Below are 21,573 nucleotides of genomic sequence, written 5' to 3'. Positions count from 1 at the left end.
AAAAGGAAGAGACATTACCAATTAAAAATATGCACAGGTAAAACTGTATCCACTTCATGCTTCAAACACGTTCAAATTTGTACATGCTTCCAAAAGATATAGTTGATTGGCAGCCCACAACTATATAAATTTGAAAGCATTATTTAAAGTTGTATTCTAATTGGGTATGACACTGCTGAGAAAAGATCTTTTTCCCCCCTCTCTGATCTCATTTGAAGCAYAACAACTTCAAATTGGCATTGCTAATGCACAGGCCCCCAATGTACACTGAGTCTCATTTTTGCATGCTCTGAATTACTTTTCCATGCCCTTTTTACTACAGATTTTGAGATGCCAAGGCCTCCTWGCCTTGAACATACAGTATTCATTAGGATGTAAGAAACAGATCTATTTATAAAAGACAACATTTTAAAATGAAATGTGCTTTCTCTTGGAACTTCCACAGTCAGTGGAGACAATCTAAAGTTTGATCTCAGACAAACTATTTCGGCTTCAGACAAGAACATTTGGAATGTCAAGAGACCACTGAAAGTTCTTAGAACAGTCTTATGAGCATTATTTTTATAATAATGTAAAACCCATTAGTATTTCCCATAACATTGAATCTAAATATGTAACAGCATGAAGCATGATTGATCATTACAACTTGTAATATGGCTGTAAATTTCCATATACTACAGAAACAAATGGTTGTGGCCATTTACAACAGACAGAATATTGCACCCTGTAGAATATACAGTGCTTCTTTTCAACATGTACAAATTTTACCAGCAAGAATTCTGAACATATGATGAGAGAAAAGCAGATGTATTTATTTATGTGAGTGAATTTGTGTAAGATCCCCTGATTACCAAATAAAAGCCTTCTGAGAAAGGCTTTCTCTTTCCTAAACAAGTTCCCCACTAACAGTCTTATAACACATATGCATGTTGCAGGAATGAACRTACAGCAGGAGCAATGAAGAATTACCTCAGCTTTCATCACCATTTTGCTTCATTGAAATTGTTCTCATGTTCCATTAAGTATAATGATACATTTGGAGAATGCAAATAACCTAATTATATTTTCTTGTTTCAAGCTTCCAGGCACCGGTCATATATCGCAGTCGTATAAAAAGAAGATCCCTGCCCATCTGCAGCCAGCTCCAAAAGGGAACCAGCTTAGAACCTGTGATTAATGAAGAAGAAAATCAGAAAGACATTGTTAGAAAAAATGAGCACTGGCAAGCCATACATTTAACTAGTGCTGAACCTCTGYATTCTCAGCACGTTCAGCTCAGGCTCTAATTTTAATAAAAASTTATATAGCAAAAATTACTGCCTTATAGTAATTACATCATAGAAGGAACAGGAGATTCTAAATTGGAAGCTGCACAGTAACTCAGCACATGCCACAAGATGTTTATAGTACAAGGCCTTCTGTACAAGGTTTTGTTCAGGTAAATAAGAACCTGAACAGTTCTGAGTGACTTGGCAGACTTATAGCAACAGTATGAATGTACCAATCGTCAGGTAATTTAAGGAACCCAGGCTATTAAACTAATTTCTTCTTCATTTCTGCTAGCATTCATCCAGGTGCAAAACACATGTGGGACTGCACTGACAGCAAGCATTCTCTTCCCAGTAAAGTTGGCTGAKGATATTACCTACTTGCTTGCTTGCTCCTGTTCTTCCCATTCTTCATCACTATCACTGTTCACTGTTGCCATTTATTATGCCTTTATTTGTTTAAGGGTCATGTTTTAAGAAAAAATCCAGGCTAAAGAAAATAAGTGGAAAAAAAAAAAAACAGCACTTCATAGGAGGGGATAAATGAGCTAAATAAATGAGCAGGCAAGTGCCTCTTCAGCTAGTTTTACTACTAAGAGATAGTTGCCTCCAGCTGCCCATCAACACAACCCCTGAACACCTAAAAGTACAACGTTTCCTGCATACAGGTCTCCTACAATCACAGTATTATTCTTAAGGCATCACAGCAAGTGAATGTRCCAAGTACTGCCTTGCCCTAGCAGTGCACTTACCTACATTTGTCTCCAGTGGGAAGGCAGCTTCTCTCCCTCASTCCTCCTCCTGGGCCTACAGTCCCATGCCTTGCCCAGAAAGCTGGCAAGGACTCAAAACTGGGCAGTCATATGAATGGAAGAAAGGAGTGTGGACAAAATCTGACCCACTCTGGGAACAGGTATGTCTATTTTATTCTGGATTAACATTTAAGAGATTTTATAAAACATATTAATTACCTTCAATTTCAGTCCAGTTGACAGCAACTTCTGCTATAGGTATTTTCAAGCGCTGAGCTATATAAAGAAGTTCCACATCAAATGCCCTAAGTAGAACAAGAAGTAACAAATATGGTGATATTTATTTTCAGAAGACAGACAGTAGCACTGTTAATTAAACCTCTAGCCTGATAATAATTGGTGTGAGATATGAGGATGATACCAATGTTCTAAAGATCAGATGCACAGAAATGGGAAATCAGCCACATGACTGAATGACTCAGAAAAGAAGCAACATACAACAATACTTCTCTGCATCCATATATTTTTAAACCATATATTATGCAGCACCTAGACCACAGCTCACCTCACATTTCATCACAACCATGATTTAAACATTCTTAGACCAAGGCAGTCTAAYTTGCAACATCAATCTACATCTCTACCACCTTCATCAAAGGGGACTTCCTACTGTGGTTTTAGGCAGATTTGATGCTTTCTCCCTTTTTTTTTTTAAACTCCCTCTAAGTCAAGAATAAAGGCAGCAGTGCAGACCTGACCTGAGAAGGTACCGTGCAGCAAGAGAGCCTGAACCGCAGTTGTAGTTTAGCTGTTGATTATTTCACGTATTAGAGAGAGAAGACCCAAATCTCTCTCCTCAAAGCTAATGCTGTAACTGGGCTTCACACTCACATCTTCTATCACTTCCCGGTGAGTTTTGAAGATTCTGACACACAGCTAAACTTCACTGGGAAGTTAAAGGACTTCCTTCATCCCCATGCATATGGCACCCTCCAAGGAAGCAGGGAATGTGACTTTGAATTTTCCTATGATTAAGAAGGGTCAGACTACAGACCTTTCATTTTACAGTTAAAGCATTAGTTCTGCATGTGTCCGAGCACATCCAGAGACTAGTTGCCATTGCARGAAGTATATTGTAATACTGACGAAACCTAAGCAAAACCATCCTGACACCTTGTAATAACAACAAAGAGGAAATTAAACAGAGCTAATGTGGGGACCTGTGGATCCCCACAGCTAAGAGCACTGCAAAAAACATCTCCCTTTGGAAAACAAAAGAAATGAATGTTTATATGTGTAATCAATACTTGACACATATTAATTCTTTCAGTATATGCTCAATAAGCCTTCTGGACCTGAGGCACTAAGCCTTTCATGTTAGAGAAGTGCTTGGCAAGCACAGCTCACATTTCTCATGCAGAAATCAGGAGGCAAAATCACCAGCAGCTACTACTGACGTGGGGAAAGCAAATCACAATTATGAAGTTTTTGTTAGAAGTTTTTAAAAATTATTGCTATGTCTTTATTCCCCCTACCTTTATAGTCCTCAAYTGTCAACAAGAGTGTTTTGTTTCTTAACTGATTGCTCATCACTAKAACTTTGGGTTCGCGAAAAGACTTCTGCCACTGGAGAAAATACAGGCTAACACTATCCCCTCACACTTCAACTGCTGCTTGAATTCAAGGCATTAGTAACCTCTGACAAAACTATGGAACAGAAAGGTGAAGAGGAACCTTCTAATGAAATGATACCCAGGCCAGCAGCAACCAGAACACTTACTCTACGTGCATATTAAAGCAAAATTATTAATGTCACCCAGAGTGACAGCACGAAGATGCAAAAGMAATTTAAACAAAGGTTAGCTATATAAACTACACACTTGTTTGGTATAGAAAATCTAGAGCCTCTAAGTCTGTATGTGATTTAGATTAGGACACAGGCCTTTTAATTGCCACAAAACAGTTAGTCATGTTTTTTCCCCTCAGTGAACTGAATCTGCTCCAAGTGCTCTTGCCCTTTCACTTTTCTTTTTTAAAATAATATTCAACCCTCATTTGTTAATTATGCCATGGCCTCTTCTACAGAAATTGTACTGTTTGTTTTTTTGCTGACATTTTACATTTGTAAGCCAAAAAAACATGTGTACACCTTTGAATGTCTATGAGTCATGTGTATTAGAGTAAATCTAATTCTGTAATACTACTTAACTGACTAAAAATCTTAAGAGACACAGAATATTTAATTGTCTGATGAATTATGCTGCATGAGCTGCTCTAAAAATATTACTTCATAAAATATTAGCCTAGTGAACTAATAGTCATTTGCAGCAAATTCTATGGATAACCAATTACTGGAATGTCAGCACATACAAAATACATCACAGGAGAGCAACATTAAATAGGCTGGCGAACTACAGTGCTTGGAGTAAACRATGAGCAACACAAGGATGAATCAGGTTGAACACTCATCGGTTACACGTGGTAGCCAGCTGGGTGAACACTTCCCAAAATTAAGGCAAAAYAAAYATCTATTCAAAGCTGRAAGGGAAGAGACTTCTGTAATGTACTGCTGGGATGCCACCCCACCAGCTTCTTCGCACCTAATACGTAAAGAAATAGAGGTTGCAGTATATTCAGTACGCTGATGGGCTGACACTATGGCAGGTATCAGATCCAGATGCTAAGAATTTAAGCATGGATATGAAGCTGGACCTACTCTAGAGAGGGGAAAAAGGAAAAATAATCCAGGAAACACCAGGGATGAGCTAGTGAGCGCACTGCAAGTGCCTGACATGAAGCAGCAAGTCATTTGTGACTGCCATGAGACACAACCACTGTTAGAAATAGCAGGGAATTATTCACACTGTGTATTTCAGATATTCAAACAAGTAACAGTAACGCCAGAGCAGGGGGAAGATGGTTGAGACTATSTTATGTTTGACTCTAGCCTGAATGAACTCCTAGAACAGCTCCACAATTCTTTCCTGATCACACATAAAGCTCAGACTCCAAACTAAGCCCCCTGAGTTAGACACCCACAATACAGGGTGAAAACATCTTGCCCACCTAYTTCTGATAACGGCTCTATTATCCTTTAGTTTATATCAATATGAATTGTAAAATACAGAAAGGGGAGAACTTTTTTCATACATTTATGTTTAAGCTGAGGAGTGTATTTGCCTAAGTCACATTTTCAGAGSATGCTGGACAAAATTTGATTGAACACCAAGTCCACAGGGTATTTAACCGAATTCAAACTTCTAAAAACAAATCTTTAAAAGGCTTCATGTTATAAAATAACTATCCTACAAACTTAACTCTGTATTTTGAAATTGCAGTTAGGCTCTTTCTTTCCTTGTGCATCACCACAAATATTAAGCATTTCAGTTTTCAAAATCAGGCTTTCAGTTACACTGTAATTGGAATTTAAGAGTTTCTACAGTCAAAAGATGGGTTATTCCAGCAAACTCTTGAAGCAGGGTCACAATGTTCAACGGCCAAAGAGTTTTAAGAATGAAATACGCTGTCAARAAGATTAAACTGCCAACACTGCTGTGGTTGTATAAGGGCTTTTGAAAGCCCACATATGTCTGCCAAGAGGAAGACTTTTTATTTCRAGATGAAACATAGTTATATAAGCATGATATTTTTGTGCAGATTAGACATTCATAAACAATTCTACTGGTCATGCACAAAACCCAGAAAAACAATTATCRTTATTATTTTTCTCCTGTTCATGCTGGTCTAAATGGCCAAAGAGGGGAAAAAAATCCACTGCTACAGGCAGAAAATTTATATAATATGAATGTTGATTTGTCTGCAATTCTTAGATTTAGACTTGCATTTAGATATTAGTGACAAATTACGGAAACAAACATTAATACTTTAGAAGTCAACCACCTCAGTACAAGCATGAAATAGACTGGCTTGTTCTGTGCACAATGCCATTTTTAGAGACAAATGTACGCAGTCATTCTGCTGATTTGCTTAAAATCATTATAAATTGCCAATAATAAGTGGGCCAGTCAAGACAGAACTAGAACTGTGTCCGAGCTTCCATCTCTCACTTCCTTATGCAAGAAAAGTTTCAAGCCAGAAGATTTAGAGTATTTCTTGTAGCTAAAGTCATCAATGAGAAAATTTTAGATAGGAAAATTCTACCAGAGACAACACCTAATTTTCCAATTTTCCTCCTGTGCATTATAATTCAATATATTAAAAGAAAAAAAAAAAATACATCTTTCAGGTCAAGACAATAGATGCAGAAACAGAGCTTCTTTTGGAATCTGGAAGCGAGTAATTCCAACTGTCTCTATTATGCTTTTAAAATATCCCTTTTAATTTTCTTTTAAGTTTTAATTTAAAAAATGTGCTCCATCCATTTCTGAAAAATAGATTAGTGGTGTAATCAGATTCAGAACCTAAAAAACACAAAGCATATGCTCCCTGTTCAAAGGTTGCTCTCATTTCAAACTAATGTCAAAACTTTGCTATTTAGAAAGTAAATTTCAAAAACATTCGGTTTATACTGGTATGTATACAGCCAGCTCTCAAAAGGGCAGCTAAACAAAACAGTTACTGAAGACACACACACAAAAAAGGCTCATTTGGGATGTGAGCATGATTTCTTAATACCAAAACCAAACACTTTCCAGTATCCAATAACTCTCAAATGCTTTCCAATTTTAAGAGTTAGATTAAAAAAACAGAATCTTTTGGAGGTACCTTGGTTTCGCTTTGCAAGAATTGCTGTATTAGCCTCATCCCATAAAGAAGAGATACTTTTCCTTGTATATATCAGTTTGCTCTTAAAATTCCCTAAACATATGCATCTGTATATCAGTTCAACACAGGAAGCAGACAGCTGTAGATTTTTTAACAGCAAAGAGCTGATATTTAATTCAACATCAACTGGAAGAGAAAGAACATGTTGACAGAAGAAACAAAATGGAGATATGAGCAAATAATTTTTCATTCTTAATCTAGCTGAAATAGGGCTATTCCTTGGCGATTTTGAAACTGTCAATGACACACAGATATATAAAGGATATTCTTAACACATTCCCCGAGGCAAATATGGAAACATAAGGCTCCAGTTTATTGATAGTCTTGATGAAACACTGAAAACACTATAGGAATTTCTTCCTGGTGTTTCTAATGGCAATTTAAGTGTGGAAACTTAGATTTCCAGCCTGTCCAGCTTAGCAACAGGACAGCTATATTGTTTACACTGACTTATTGACTGCCAGGGCATTGGCCTCCAAAAAGAAGAGGACGTGCTCCTGACACTGACCCTTTGATTGAGGTATATGAACAGCCTGCTGAGAGATACAGAAATAAAACCTGCATTCTCTCTTGGAGAAGTCTTGCTCTCTCTTTAGGTGCACCAGTGGCAACCACCAGCACTTCAAGGCAATCTCCTACTGCCCAGTAGGAGCATTGCTCCCACTCCTTGCTGCCTCTTGTACACAACAAAGTCGACTGAATTCCCTATGTGCGGGGAAGAATTCTTAGGCTTTTTCTACAGAAACAACTTCCACCGCCAAAACTGTCCCCAGTCTCCCCCCCCAACTCTGCTTCTTTCTGGATTTACTGCATGGTTTATCCTTTTGCTAAAAATGGCTTTTTTTTTTTTCCTCTAAGCTTTTTTTTTTCTTTCCTGGGGTAATACAACAGTGGACCCGCCTTGACCCACTTTATTTACCTACATACTCACCCTTGCATGAATTATTTAGATTTCCTTTGTAGTTAAGAGCAGGATACATTCACTTCTATACTGCATTTTTATACTATATTTAGTCTATATTATGAAATGAATTATACCCTTCCATCGCCTATGACGGCAAGCCAAATGATGAGCTTATACACTCAGGATGTAATGAGGTAAATACTGTCCTTTCTAGGCATATATTTATATTTTAATTGAACAGTTTGGTGTAGTGCTTATTATATAACCAATTTTATAGCCATTTTATATTAACACCATGAATGAATATGTTATGGATTAATGTTAGGTCTAAGTATTTATTATGTTCTTGCATGAGAATTCACTTGGCTCATTAATATCTCAAAAAAAAATCTGAATGTGACCAAACTCGAGCAGAAAGGATACATGAAACTTGTGCAGTAGCTGCAATGCCTCTCTCCTCTCAAACAGCTCTCCCCACGCACAGGTTCAGCAAGGGGGAGGACTCCAGAGATGAGATACAGGCAGGGTTATGGTTCTCAATTGGATATGACCTTATTTTAACATTGTTTAGTACTCAGTGAGTACTAGTACTACCAAATCCTTGTTTCCTACACACCTGACGGGTCCTATTTCCATATATATGTCCTCATTTCCCACTGCAACACCACAGACGTTTCACTTGTGACAACCTTTGCCTCTGATGCACCCACGTTTTCCCCCATCCTTGTGCCTCCCAATCTGCCAGCTTGTTTCCAGGTCTCCTGGATAAYGACTCTAAGGAAACAGCTCTGTTCCACGTGCTGAAGTGCTCGTTTCAGCTACACAGGCTGAATGGTTAGCTACAGACCTAACAAGAAGGAACTTTTGAGTCCGTGGCGTAGCCTTTCCTTCAGCAATGGCACCAACCTGATTTTCTCTCCTCCACTTGCTTTCAGTTTCCACCAAATTTGCTGAAACTTTCTCTATTTGAGACCTCCGTTGTTCTGCCAAATTTGGTTGAAATTCAACAACTGGCATGAAAATAACGAGAGGGGAGAACAGGGAATTGCTGATGGACAGATGGGGAGAAAAGCAGGTAACAYAGGGCCTGTTTCAACAGAAAATTAAACCAAACAACAACAACAAAAGCTCTTGTTTTAGGCAGATTTGTTGCTTGGTAATGTTTAGAAAGTTGCTTTTGGAAGAATGAATTAYAATTTTCTTCACTAGCAAAGTAATCACCAACCATTAAACCACAGATAAACCAGGAAACACTTATGGGATTATTTTAGGGATTATTATATATAAAAAAGCTAGAAGTTTAATTTGTAAAAATTAACACATACATGCACAACAAATTAGCACACCAAAACCTTAAGTTCTGATGTGTTCCACACTAGTAATAAAACTAAAATAAAATTAACAGTATTACTCTTTCACTGCTTCTATTCCTAGACATTGGGGTGCAGAAAACAATATACAGCATATAAGTATTTTGGCTCTTCTGTTCCTTTGTTATTAAAGGATCTTAGAGCGCAAAAAGAAAGTCTGTTAAGGGATTTTTTTTTTTTTTTAATCTCAATGTTTTATCCAGTACGGCTGACCATAACTATAGTTATATTCAAAACTTGAATTTCGGTGTAAGATAGTTGCATATTTACTAATTGATTACCTCTGTTTATTTTTTTTCAGTATTTCTTCTTAAAACAATTAATTCAAAAGGGCAGTTGAGTTAAATAGCAATTTTGAGATGTGTGGTGAGGCCGCACCTGGCCTGAACCTGTGTTCAGTTCTGGGCACCCCAGTATAGGARGGACGTGGAGCTTCTGGAGAGGGTGCAGAGAAGGGCAACCCGGATGATTAAGGGAATGGAACATCTCTCGTATGAAGAGAGGCTGAGTGAGTTGGGCCTGTTTTCTCTGGAGAAGAGAAGGCTCAGAGGGGATATGATTAATATGTATAAGTTCAGGAAGGGAGAATGCAGGGAGGAAGGGGACAGGCTGTTCTCACTGGTGGCCAGCGATAGGACGAGGGGTAATGGCCACAAGCTGGAGCATAAGAAGTTCCGTCTCCAGGTGAGGAGCAACTTCTTYACTGTTAGGGTGACAGAGCAGTGGAACAGGCTGCCCAGGGAGGYTGTGGAGTCTCCTACTCTGGAGGTCTTCAAAACCCGCCTGGATGCCRCCCTGTGCCACATGCTGTAGGTGTGCCTGCTTGAGCAGGAAGGTTGGACTAGATGATCTCTAGAGGTCCCTTCCAACCTTAAATATTYTGTGAATCTGTGAATATTTAGCCACATACCTAGMAAATTGCAAAATAGGAAGGATTCAATAACTGCTTACAGTTTTATAGATTAAGCTTGAAGCATAAACCGTGTTTCTGTTATAATTTTTCTTAAGGCAATTGAGAAGTCACTCTCCTAGCAAAGTGATTTTTCTGAATGTTGCATGTTCACAATTCCAGACTGAACTGAACAGCAGCTCTGCATTGCACATCAAATCTGCATGCCCACACACTACCTTTGCAAACCTGCTCTGGAAGAGCACCACAGCTTGGCTATCACTACCAAAACTCAGCTAAAACTAGCTGTGTTGTCCTGGACTAGGACTGTGGGATCATACAAATTTTTGTATGGGAACGTTGCTTAGTAGTTCTGCTCCTTGCCAGCAAACTACTCTGTGAGGGACTTTCTGGGATAAATACAGTAGTTTGAAAAGATTTGATTATACTTAATTAAGCCTGGGAACTGTCACCATCCCTTTCAGCAAAAGTTGTGGTGTAGAAAAATTTACAGAAATTATGGTACTTATGCAGAAAGAGCATTTCATTTTCTTAAGAGCAGTCATCACTATGTCAGTCTCACAAGGAACTGTTCTAGCTAAATTCTGAGAGACAGCTCTAAAGCAATTCAAAGGGTATATGTAACTGTCTACTGCATTAAATTAATGAGATTTATCAGAAACACTCTCTCTTATTAAAGAGAAAATAAGCAAATAAGCAAAGAGAAGTGTTTCATTTCCCTTTAAGCCTCCAGTGACTATTAACAACCTACCAGATATTAATTTTAGAAAAAAACACTTTGATAAGTACTGAATTGTGAAATTGCATTGTGCAGAAATAGACTAAAGGAAGGTCGGAATTGGGCTAGTAACTCTAAACCCAGATCACCACAAAAGGGTCTCTCCGTTCCTTACCCTGCTTGCATGGCTTGTAGCYACAAAACAAGAGAGGAGCCTCCAAGTAGGGAAATGACTACAACAGAACAATAGAAGGTTGTTTAGGGTTTCTCCGGTGGACTGCGAGAAGACAAGAGCTCTCAGCATTTTCTTTACTCCCTTCTCTACACCAATCATAAGGCAAAAATAAGTCCTCCACTTTCAAGTACYGCACAGATTTTCATACCACAGGTTTCAGTAAAAGGAGCTTGCAAGGAGTCAACTGTCACCTTCCAACTACCAGTACTGCAATCTTAAAACTTTCATGCAGTTTACAATATATTCTGCTTTAAAAGCAAAATTTAGTAAGCCATCTATTCTTCTCCCCATCACTAGAGGGTGAACTCAAATTCCCAGCAATTTCCTACAGTGCATCTTAGCAATGGAATTCCTAATGAATAGCAGAATGGCATAACGAGAAATCTGAAGTGCCACACATGTACTGYTATAACTTGTTAAAAATATTGGGCAGCTAGGATTTATGCACAGACATCACACGCTTAATTGTAAATGTTGGCGTTAGCTTTTCAAAACTATGCCTGATTGGGAAGGTGGGGTGAGAAAAAAAAGAAGAAAAAAAGGCATTTACCAGCGTTCTATATGAAGAGCAGTAAAAGTCTTTTCTGCAGCTTTTCTGGTTAAAAGTTTGAATCCGCACTGTGTGTCCCTGATCTCTTTGACACAGAGAAACCATACGAGGAAATGGAACCCATACATAAGAAGAGTTCGGAAGTAAGAGCGCTGTAAAGAAGAGGCAAAAAGTTAGATGCTTCATCTATACAGTGAGCTAAGAGTTTAAAAAGAGCTGGCTTAAGAGAAAATAGTTCTGTTTTGTAGCAGCTTTCAAAGTCCTTAAACTGTTTTGGTTGGCACTAGAACAAAATCTGAAGTTTATATTGTTACAGCAGAACAACAGCACAGCTGAATACAAAGGCTTGTCAATTAAGTTCATGCACAGGATACTGGCCCAGAATATGAAATGTCCAAATTCTTATCCCTGCTTTCCTCAATTCAACAGTACTTTTTCATTCTGGATAATCCCATAGTAGTAGAGTAGGAACCTGAATTTCAGGTCATGTTTGGGCCCTGAATAGAGTCCCAATCATAGAGAAGACAGTCATAACGTTTTCTCTATATGTCTTCTCTATGATTCTCTGGGAATTTGGGGTGCTAGTATARGAAGAAAGAAGGAGAAGGGGAAATCCATACTACATCCTCTACCTCTACTTGCCATTCAAATGCTGTTTTTAATCTGTCTAGTCTTCTGTTTTTATAAAACTTCATTGAACAGGTCCAACAGATTCAAAAGTTAACAAGAAGGATGATACAGAACAAACCCAGCAGGACTGCATAAAAGCTGTTTTTCCTCAGGAATATACACTAAAAACTAAACAATAATACTCATATGGTATGTTTGTCCACGCAAGTCAGAGGCTGAGCTTCAGATTTAAAGATGTCTTTCCTAGGCTTGTATTGCAGACAGCTTCTAGAGTTTAGATCCACGAATCATGAACTCACTGCAGGCCTTAAGGTGAATATAGATTCTCGCATCCAAGATTACAAGTTAAACATGTGAAACTGTTGGGAGCCAACATTTTAGCTGGTAAACATCTCTGGATGATAAGAGATGCCTTTTAAAGCTATTCATTTCAAATTTCACTTGGAAAAAATTTGAAGATGCTCAACTTACTATGCAATAATAGTGATGAGAGCACTTATGCAAGAAGCAAAGTTGCTCTTTATAGACTTCCAATTTTCCTTTGGCYTACGAGAATTCAAATCCCTATCTTCTGTCTCCCAGAAAATGTTCAAGCCCCAGAATAACAGCAGACGTGGTGTGGAGTCTTTGCAACTTTTGATGATAGTGAACCATCATGCAAGACCTTTTACCTCAGCTTCAGTATTGGCAAAATATACACACGCACAAAATGTACACACACACAGTAGCCACATGCACAGAAACTGTTCCAGTGTACGAGCTTTAGCTGATCAGGAAAAAAAAAAAAAAAAAAAAAAAAAAAAAAAAAAAAAAACCCCAAAAAAAAAAAAAATTCCAAAGGAAAAGGTAAAAAAAAAAAAAAAAAAAAAAAAAAAAAAAAAAACAAACCACCAAAACATTAACTTCTGCAGGTTGTGCCTAACACTTCACATTTAAATAATATGAAAGTAAAATGGTTTCTTGCTGCCAATTATGTCAAGGATTTGAAGTTAAGCATGTAAGATGTTCTCAGCTAAAAAAATAAATCTTTAAAATTGAAATGCTAACTTTGTATGTAAACCAGTTTAAAGTTGATGGTGCTTCAAATCTAGAAGAATACATTCTTCATATATGATTGAGTATACAGTCAACTTATGACAAATTTTCCCTAACTTTAGCTTCCAGTCTTTTACAAGTTCTTATAATTTATTTGTAAAATCTGAATAGCAGTATCAAATAATGAAAATGTCTTGGTATTCTCCAAAAAAGGGAAACCTACCTTTGCTATTGAGTCCTTCTCCAGATGAGCTCTAGAGCCGCAGGAAATAGCCATCCCATTCTGCACAGAAGTAGAAATTTAAGACTTGTCAGTTAAACTACTGTTTGGAGCTCCCCATTACACCTTCAAGAGTTATAACAGATGCAAAATAAAAACTTATATAAAGTAATTTGTAAAAAAAAAATTACATAAATATGTAAAATTTCTGTACAAAAATACAAACCAGCACACCTTTCTGCTTCCTGTAGCTGCTTTATACTTTATACTTTATACTGCTAGATTGAGGCAAAAATAAATCTTTCTTCAATTAACCAAGCACCTACAATTTATTTTGTATATGACCCATATAAATTACTGCAATTTATTCATACCTGGTTTAGCTTACGTTGCTCCTCTCAGCTATGCAGCGAGCACACATGCTGAACAGCATACACAGCACCAAGTGCCCAGGCATGCTCAGTGCATATAGGYATGTTTGCCCTAAACACTACACTATGAAAGAACATTGCACTAATATATTTTTAAAACAAATGAAATGTCCTGCTATCAGTAGAAATATCATCTCAAAGAGATGATCCAAATGGAAAACTGAAAATTATTTTTATGYTACTCCTCCTCACACAAAATACTTCAAGCCTGCTGCATGTGGGAGCAGGTGAGTGGTGCTGGAGAACCAGGAGCTGCTGCTGTCTGGGCAGGGGCCCKGCAGCGACACACTGCCTCCCTGTGGCCCAGCAGCCCAGGGAACCCTGTCTTGCACCCCTTGGTCTCCCCCTGCAAGACTGTGTCTCACTTCTTAGCTGGCTTCCAAAATGCATAAAGTATTTCACTGTTCTGCCTTTAAACATTTGGTCAATGGAAGTAAGTCTCATTTCTTTCAAATTAAGTACCTGAAAGATAACAGATATCCAGGGAAAAGCTCTGTTTCTGGGCTGCAATTGCAGTTGTTTACAARTAAGTTGCTTAAACTGACAACTCTTAGTAGAGAAAATACTCTGTATAAAAGAGGGTGAAATTAAGATGCACCTTAAAGCTAAAGAGGATGACATCAGATAAAAAATAAGTATAAAAATCTCTTTAACAAGMCAAGAAGTGTTTTTAACTGAGCAGGCAACATAAGACATTCACAAAGATTATAACAGCTACAAATTAAAAATGCTAAATAAAGTATGTATTGCACTGAGAAACGCATGATGAATGCAGGGGAGATAAGAACTCAGGGGAAGTTATCTATTGACTGCCCACTTTCGTTATTCCAAAACCTCAGCTCTTCAGACCGCACCTAAATCTTCAACTGGATCCCAATGAAGTCGGGTTAACCGGAATTACAATAATTAACCTATATGCATGAATATTACACTAAAACCATAAGAACTTGTACTCACGGGCCATGGCTGAAGATTTTTTAGACCTTCTTCTACTTTTTCGATATCTGGAAATTTTGTAGCTCCATCTGCATCAGCCATAAGAATTTTTTCCCCCCGGGAACTAAACACACCCTGYAAATGAAAGAGTTAATAAAAACAAATAGCACCCTCCAAATCAGTATTCGGCATAAACCAGTTGCAAAAGCTTGCATAAGCCTAGTGTAGTAATTGTAGTAGTGGTATCACTGATACTGAACACAACAGGTGATTCTTGCCGCTGATATTCTGCTGCTAAGTACAGTAAATTAATTTATATTGCAACAATGCCTATAGAGAACTCACATAYTGCTTGGTGTTCCACAATAATAACACAAAAAGAGAGTAACAATCAGTCCCTCTCCTCACAATCTGAAAGCTCTGCAACCTAAAATCCTGAGGTAACAAGTTGCTACAGTTAGCTACACAGGGAGGCATCAAGAAGCAAGGATTAGCAACTCTTGCTTCACTGGAGAGCTTTTCTTTGTCATCTGAGCTATGCTTTATCAGTCTGGAGCCACGGAAAGGAGGAGGCAGCGCAACCTTCTAGCRGTGTTAGACTGCAGTGTGCATCACAGAAACATTCTCCTCCTAGAAGGACTTAAAAATATTATTCCTTAGAAGTATTCAGTACTTTAGCTATGTTTTCTATTTTCTATACTTACTGGTGATCGTAAGAAAACCCTCGAAGTGACCTATTAAAGTTTTAAGCTTTACTGCAACAATCAGCAGATAAMACACAACTGTAAACTTTACAATTACTTAGTAAATGACTGGAGAGGCTCTGACAACCCACAAATCATGCCCACCTCTTACTAAAAATAACATGCCACTTATCTTAGGAAAAATATTCCTTCTAAAATTTTAATTTTTTTTTGACATGATTTTATACAATATCTATGTGCACATTAATACCTAAAAGTATGAAATCTGCCCCTTCTATCAGTAAGTGCAATTGATAATGGTGAACTTCAGTGAGTACAAACCATCTTGGAGAAAACTGTTCAATAACCATTTTTTAAAGATAGAAACATGAGCTAGAAGTTTGCAAATTTAGCTGTASAGAAGTTTTTCTCTACAAAAGCTTTACTTAAATCTATTTTTTGTTGTTGCTTTTATTTTTTAGATGGAGGGCTGCTTCTACGCTGAACTAACAGAAATATAAAGTTGAAGTCTAATATTTAAAAAAAAAAAAAATCTTTTGAATTCTCATATGAAAAGAATTCTTTGCTACCACCCTTCCCAGGTAGGGAATATTGTTTTCAAGTTCTAAGCCTACTTTGTAAAGTGTTTTTGCTTCAATGTATGGGAACTGCTCTCAGTTTTCCTATAATCATTTCATTAATGTATTAAATTCAAAACTCTGATCAGTACATCCATATCATTTTACATAGTGGGGCACAACTTATTCAAGTAGAGAAGGAGATGAAAGCATCAGTTACCATCCTGACTGCTCCTCCTTTCCCTCGATTTTTTACCAAAGGAAGCACTCGCACTTTGTCRCTTCCATATTTCTTGCTGTACTTCAGCGCAACCTAACAGACACATAAAAAAAATCATAAAACAAAAACAGGAATCAAGRTAGAAGCTTTCATTTGCTCACCATTTTTAATTCAATAGCACAGAGTTATAGTCACTTCAGTCTGCACAAATACATTGCCCAGAGATTGCTGAAGTCTGTTCAGGAAAATAAAAACCGGTTCACAGTGAACACTGAAGACTGAAAGAGATAGTCATGTTCAGTAAGAATAAGATATTCCTCCTMGTAGTTTTATATCTCGTTTTATCTATCTCACCAAAGTCTGAAAGACTCAATACTGATGTAGTTTACATTACACTATTATAAGACTTTTATATTAACACCTACAGCTAGTCAAAGAAATATAATCTACTAGTGCTACCTTTTTCCCCTTCTGTTTCACTATTATCTCTGGTTAAAATAAATAAAATCAGAAAGGTCTGAAATTCATGCTGCAGGGATGTGCACTTTTGGTTTGTACTGCAGGGAAGAAAAAGCATGAGTTCTCCTCCAATCTTTTCCACAGGTTGCCTCCATCCTTGCACAGCTACTGTGCGCTGTCAGAAATGAGGCTAACAGGAATGCAAGGGAGACAAATGGACAAGTGCAATCCCAACAGTCAAAGTTAAGAGATGTGAGAAAGCAGCACTCATGTTCACAGCTGCCCTAAACATCCATCAAGTAATAGCTCAACAAAATTCCAGTTGGTCAGTCTTCACTGAATCTGACATGCATCAAGTAAAAGCASAAGATTGCAGAACTATCTGGGAAATGGAATTTTCCGGCAATGGAATTTTAAGTGAACAATTTCATGACCACAGCAAACTATGCTGCAACAGAGTAAACATAGAGGGGGGGGGGTAAAAAAAAAAAAAAGTCTCATGCTTACGGATGCTGTTATAACACACTAAATTACAAATTGTAATGTTCTTGAGGCGACATTGTGGAAGTGACCACGTACTTGTGTAGCTGTAGTGCCTGGCAGTATCATTTCATGATGGTATGGGGAACAGCTACAGAACATCAGCCATCATAGATGGTGCAAATCAGCTATTTCAAAAGGCTTCTTAGTTTCACTGAGCTCAGTATTTGCATTGCTACGCACACATAGTGTATTTCAGAGGAAATTTGAAATTAAAAACAATTTCAAATGCAGGGAAGTGGCTGTCAAATCTGCCAGTCACAAATAATAGCACTGCCCAAGATGTGTGTGCAYGTGACTCTTACAGTATGTGTAGGATAATGACAGAAACTGCCTAGAAACAAAATTTTAATTACTAAAGAAAACTATTCAAGTAACAAAAGGTAAGGACAGAAGATGGCCATGGTTCACAAATGCAATACATAAACTCAAAGGTCCAATTATTTAGTAAGAAACTGCTCTTTCTTACCTCCTTGGTTTGATCTTTACTACCATCGTCAACCACTATAACTTCATAAGTGAATGAAGGATCTTGTTTCTGAAAGCAAAGAGAAGCAATGCATTTGACACAACCTCTTCAGCAGTAAGCACACCTTTCAAACACTTTTGTTCTTTTCTCCCTAGCACCTTCTCATTTGTGTTTGCAGGCAGGCACCAAGATGATGCGGTAAATTTGTTATGATGGCAATTACAGTTGAAGAATTTTGTTATATCGATGTCTGTTTCATGACCAACAGCTTGTCATAGTTCTTCTAAGCTACTATCCAGCACTGAAAATAATGAATTTATTGAAAAAGAGTAGGCGAAAGCACTGTTAAAAACAGACAAAACCCGACAACCATCTCCCTGTCCCCAAGCCTTCATAATTTGCTTCTTAACCCTAATCAACCCTAATAAAAACATCAGATGTTTGTTTAAAAATATTGGAAGCACAAACTAAGTTGCATTTTAGAGAGCTAAATATCTGGTTAATTCTTAATCTCTGCCTTGGATACATACCTTGCATGCAAATCTTCGTTATAATTATTACATTTTTTACTTAATTAAAAAAATACCTTCAAGCATTCAATCTTAAAAAAGCAGATAAGAGACAGAAACATTACATTTAAGCAGCTGGTTACATGTCTTAACATATAACAAAATAATCAACTGACTCAATCATAGACWTACATGCAACGCACAGAAAAATAATGAATTCTGAATGAAAATACCTGTCTTTTCTCTAGGTAATCCAGAGCTTCATCCATCATAAGAGGCACTACAGAAAAAGTGGAGGAGCTCAGGTTAGTAGATACAGCAGGCTAAGCACCAAGACCACCAACAAGAACATGCACGAGCAAGCTGACACAAAACACAAAGCTAAGGAGAGCAAGCTGCTTCGTTCATAAAACACCAACCTCAGCCAACAAATGTWGCCCCTGCAACTCTAAGTCCTGTCTTTTCTGAATAAGAAAGGAATAATGAAAAAAAAAACCATGTCTAAGGGGATAAAAATATTTCTTTAAGGATCAAAACCAATGTTATTTTGAAATATGTAATTCTCTAGACAGTATTAGAGGAACAAATAAAACCCAAAGCAAACCCACCACACACATCAGTCACRGGTCACCTTGCAAACCAGCACTGACTAATCTTTTTGTATTTAAGAGAGGTGACAGAACTCAGCAAGGGAAATAGCTAGTACCAGTCAGGGTCATGCATTCTCTTACTAAGGCTGCTGGCCCAGATGCTCCAGGCACTTAACGAGCACTGCTTTTGCTGGTGATTTAYCTGTAGAATACAAGGTACCCAACCTCACAGTGGTTTTTGCAGTACACGCCTTTTCCACAGAACGTTTCAGGYGATTATTGTGTCTTTCAAAAGACAGAAGGCTCATTAAAAATCCCGTGAAATGTATTAAATCCTTGCTCACAGCAAGTATGCATCTGAGCATCAGGACTGTCTTCAGCCACTGTAAAACTCTCGGCTCCAGACACTGACAGGGCTACCCCTCAGTCTAAATGCATGTTATTTGCCAAAATCCCTTGTCATGCAATCCTGAAGAGCTCAGCACTGCCCCTTCACCAGAAACGGGGATGACAACGTGTGCTAAYGTGTCAACAACCACAAGCAGAGATGCAGAACTTGAAGGCTTTCTGATGGGATATGAAAGCACCACCTTCTGGCAGCATATGCATGGCCAATCACAGCATTATGGTTGGAAAATCAAAGAATCACAGACTGGTAGAGGTTGGAAGGGACCTCTAGAGATCATCTAGCCCAACCTTCCTGCTCCAGCAGGGACACCCAGAGCACGGGGCACAGGGCGGCATCCAGGCGGGTTTGGGAGATCTCCAGAGAAGGAGACTCCACAGCCTCCCTGGGCAGCCTGTKCCAGGGCTCTGKCACCCTCACAGTGAAGAGGATCCTCCTCAYATGCAGATRGAACTGCCTGTGTTGCAGCTTGCACCCATTGCCCCTTGTTCTGTCACTGGCCACCACTGAGAACTTGGAGATCATCAAGTTCAATCACAAACAAGCCCTTCAATACCATGCCTGCTAAACCATGTCCTTAGGYGCCTCACCTACACGTTTCTTGACCACTGCCAATGACAGCGACTCTGCCACTTCCCTGGACAGCCTCTTCCAGTGCTTGACTACTTTTTCCACATAGGAATTCTTCCCAGTGTCTAACCTGGACATCACATGGTGCAAGTTGAGGCCATTTGCTCTTGTCCTGTCTGTAGCTATTCTGGAGAAGAGATCGACCCTCATCTCACCACATCCTCCTTCCAGGTAGCTGTAGAGGGTGATGAGGCCTCCCCTGAGCCTCCTCTTTCCTAGASKAAATAACCCCAGCTCCCTCAGCTGCTCCTCACAAGGTCTGTGCTCCAGCCCCTTCACCAGCTTCACTGCCCTTCTCTGGACACGCTCCAGCACCTCAGTGTCCTTCTTGTWGTGAGGGGCCCAGAACTGAACACAGTATTTGACGTGCAGCCTCAGCAGCGCTGAATACAGGGGAGGATCCCTCCCTGGTGCTGCTGGCTACGCTGTTCCTGACACCAGCCAGGAGGCCGCTGGCTGCCTTGTCCCCCTGGGCTCACTACGGGCTCGAAGTCAAGCCAGAAATCAAACATGGGGCCATCCCATTCTGCCTGAAGCTGCTGCTGTTTGCTTTGGGGCAGGAAGCGCTCAAAAGTTGAGTTTAAAAACCCCTTTCTACTTCTTTCCCTATGACCTCTACAGAAGAGCAAGCAACTACTTTGTCATGCTTACTTTTGAGACAGAATATTCTTACAACTCACTTTYGTTGCTAAAAATAGCAGGGGACAGATTGCAGTTTCTTAACTCTGAAGTTCAACATACATGGACTGGTTTCTGGAAACTGGGCACAACGTTTGACACAGAATGCAGCCTGGCAGCATCTACTACTAACAAAAACCAACCTTGGTGCCATTAGGGCAATAACTGACAGTTTTTCTCCCTTTTTTTTTCGCCCAAACAAGGAAAATCTTACACCGGTCTTCCTCGTTGTAGGAAGGCACAACGACGGAGAGCTCCCTCGCGGCRGGATCGTAGATACTGGGCACGGGCTCCTTCCCGGCGGCGGTCACGAAGAACTTCTCCTCTTGGTGCCGCTGGAAGGCTGGCATTTTTACGGCAGTGACGTGAGCAATCGCACAGATCTGGGGAGGAAACGGGGAAACACGGGCATTTCGGGCGGCCGCCCGTAGGCTGGTAGCCGGGAGGGTATTTCCCGCTCGCCAAACGCCCGCGTTTCGGCGTTTCGCGCTCGCGCGGCGCCCACGGGCCGGGCCGGGCCGAACCGGGCCGGTACCGGAGCGCCCCCCCCCCGCCGCGGCTCTCACCAGCACGAGGGCGGCCGCCAGCAGCGCCGCGGCCGCCAGCAGCGCCGCTCCGGGCAGCGGCAGCGCCATGGGCGGCGGCCGCGCGGGACCCGCCGCTCCAGCGAGGCGGAAGCGCCCGCCCCGCCGCGCCGGGACACGGACACGGAGCCGCAGCCGGAGCCGCCCGCGGTGGCGGCGGGAAGCGCCGCCCCGGAAGGAGGAGGCGGCAGCGGCGGCGCGGTCATGGCGGCGGCCTTCAAGTGAGCGGCGCGGGGCTGGGGGTTCCCGCGGCGACGGGATTGGGATCGGGATCGCGCAGGGCGGGCGGGGGCGCGGGGAAAACCTGGRCCTGGAGGGCAGGTTCGTGTGTGATCCCGCCGCGCCCCCCTTTATTCCCAAAGGGAAGTGCTCTGTGCTCCGAATGCTGATAAACCGTGCTGGTAATTTCCGGGATCCTGTTGTGGAAAACGGCGTAAAGCGGATTTTGCAGTGTTAGATCTTTGATTAGAGAGTTCTAATAAA

At 39.9% G+C, this 21,573-nt stretch overlaps 1 protein-coding gene across 1 annotated transcript; it reads right to left on the bottom strand.

The window, feature by feature from the left end:
* Positions 1-256: 256 nt before the first annotated feature.
* Positions 257-21,138, bottom strand: ALG5 (ALG5, dolichyl-phosphate beta-glucosyltransferase). The gene is made up of 10 exons (XM_026033918.1): positions 21,073-21,138; positions 20,721-20,889; positions 18,436-18,482; positions 17,694-17,762; positions 16,226-16,318; positions 14,766-14,879; positions 13,381-13,440; positions 11,493-11,644; positions 2,240-2,325; positions 257-1,167 (listed from the first exon to the last, which is right to left on the bottom strand). Exons 2-10 carry the CDS (start codon positions 20,854-20,856, stop codon positions 1,055-1,057), a joined length of 870 nt encoding a protein of 289 aa, XP_025889703.1. The 5' UTR covers positions 20,857-20,889; positions 21,073-21,138; the 3' UTR covers positions 257-1,054.
* Positions 21,139-21,573: the final 435 nt, after the last annotated feature.

Source organism: Nothoprocta perdicaria, unplaced genomic scaffold (genome assembly GCF_003342845.1).
Source record: "Nothoprocta perdicaria isolate Ctin4 unplaced genomic scaffold, notPer1 scaffold_137, whole genome shotgun sequence".
Taxonomy (NCBI): Eukaryota; Metazoa; Chordata; class Aves; order Tinamiformes; family Tinamidae; genus Nothoprocta; species Nothoprocta perdicaria.
Note: the sequence above shows the minus strand (reverse complement) of the source record. Positions and strands in the feature narration are given on the sequence as shown.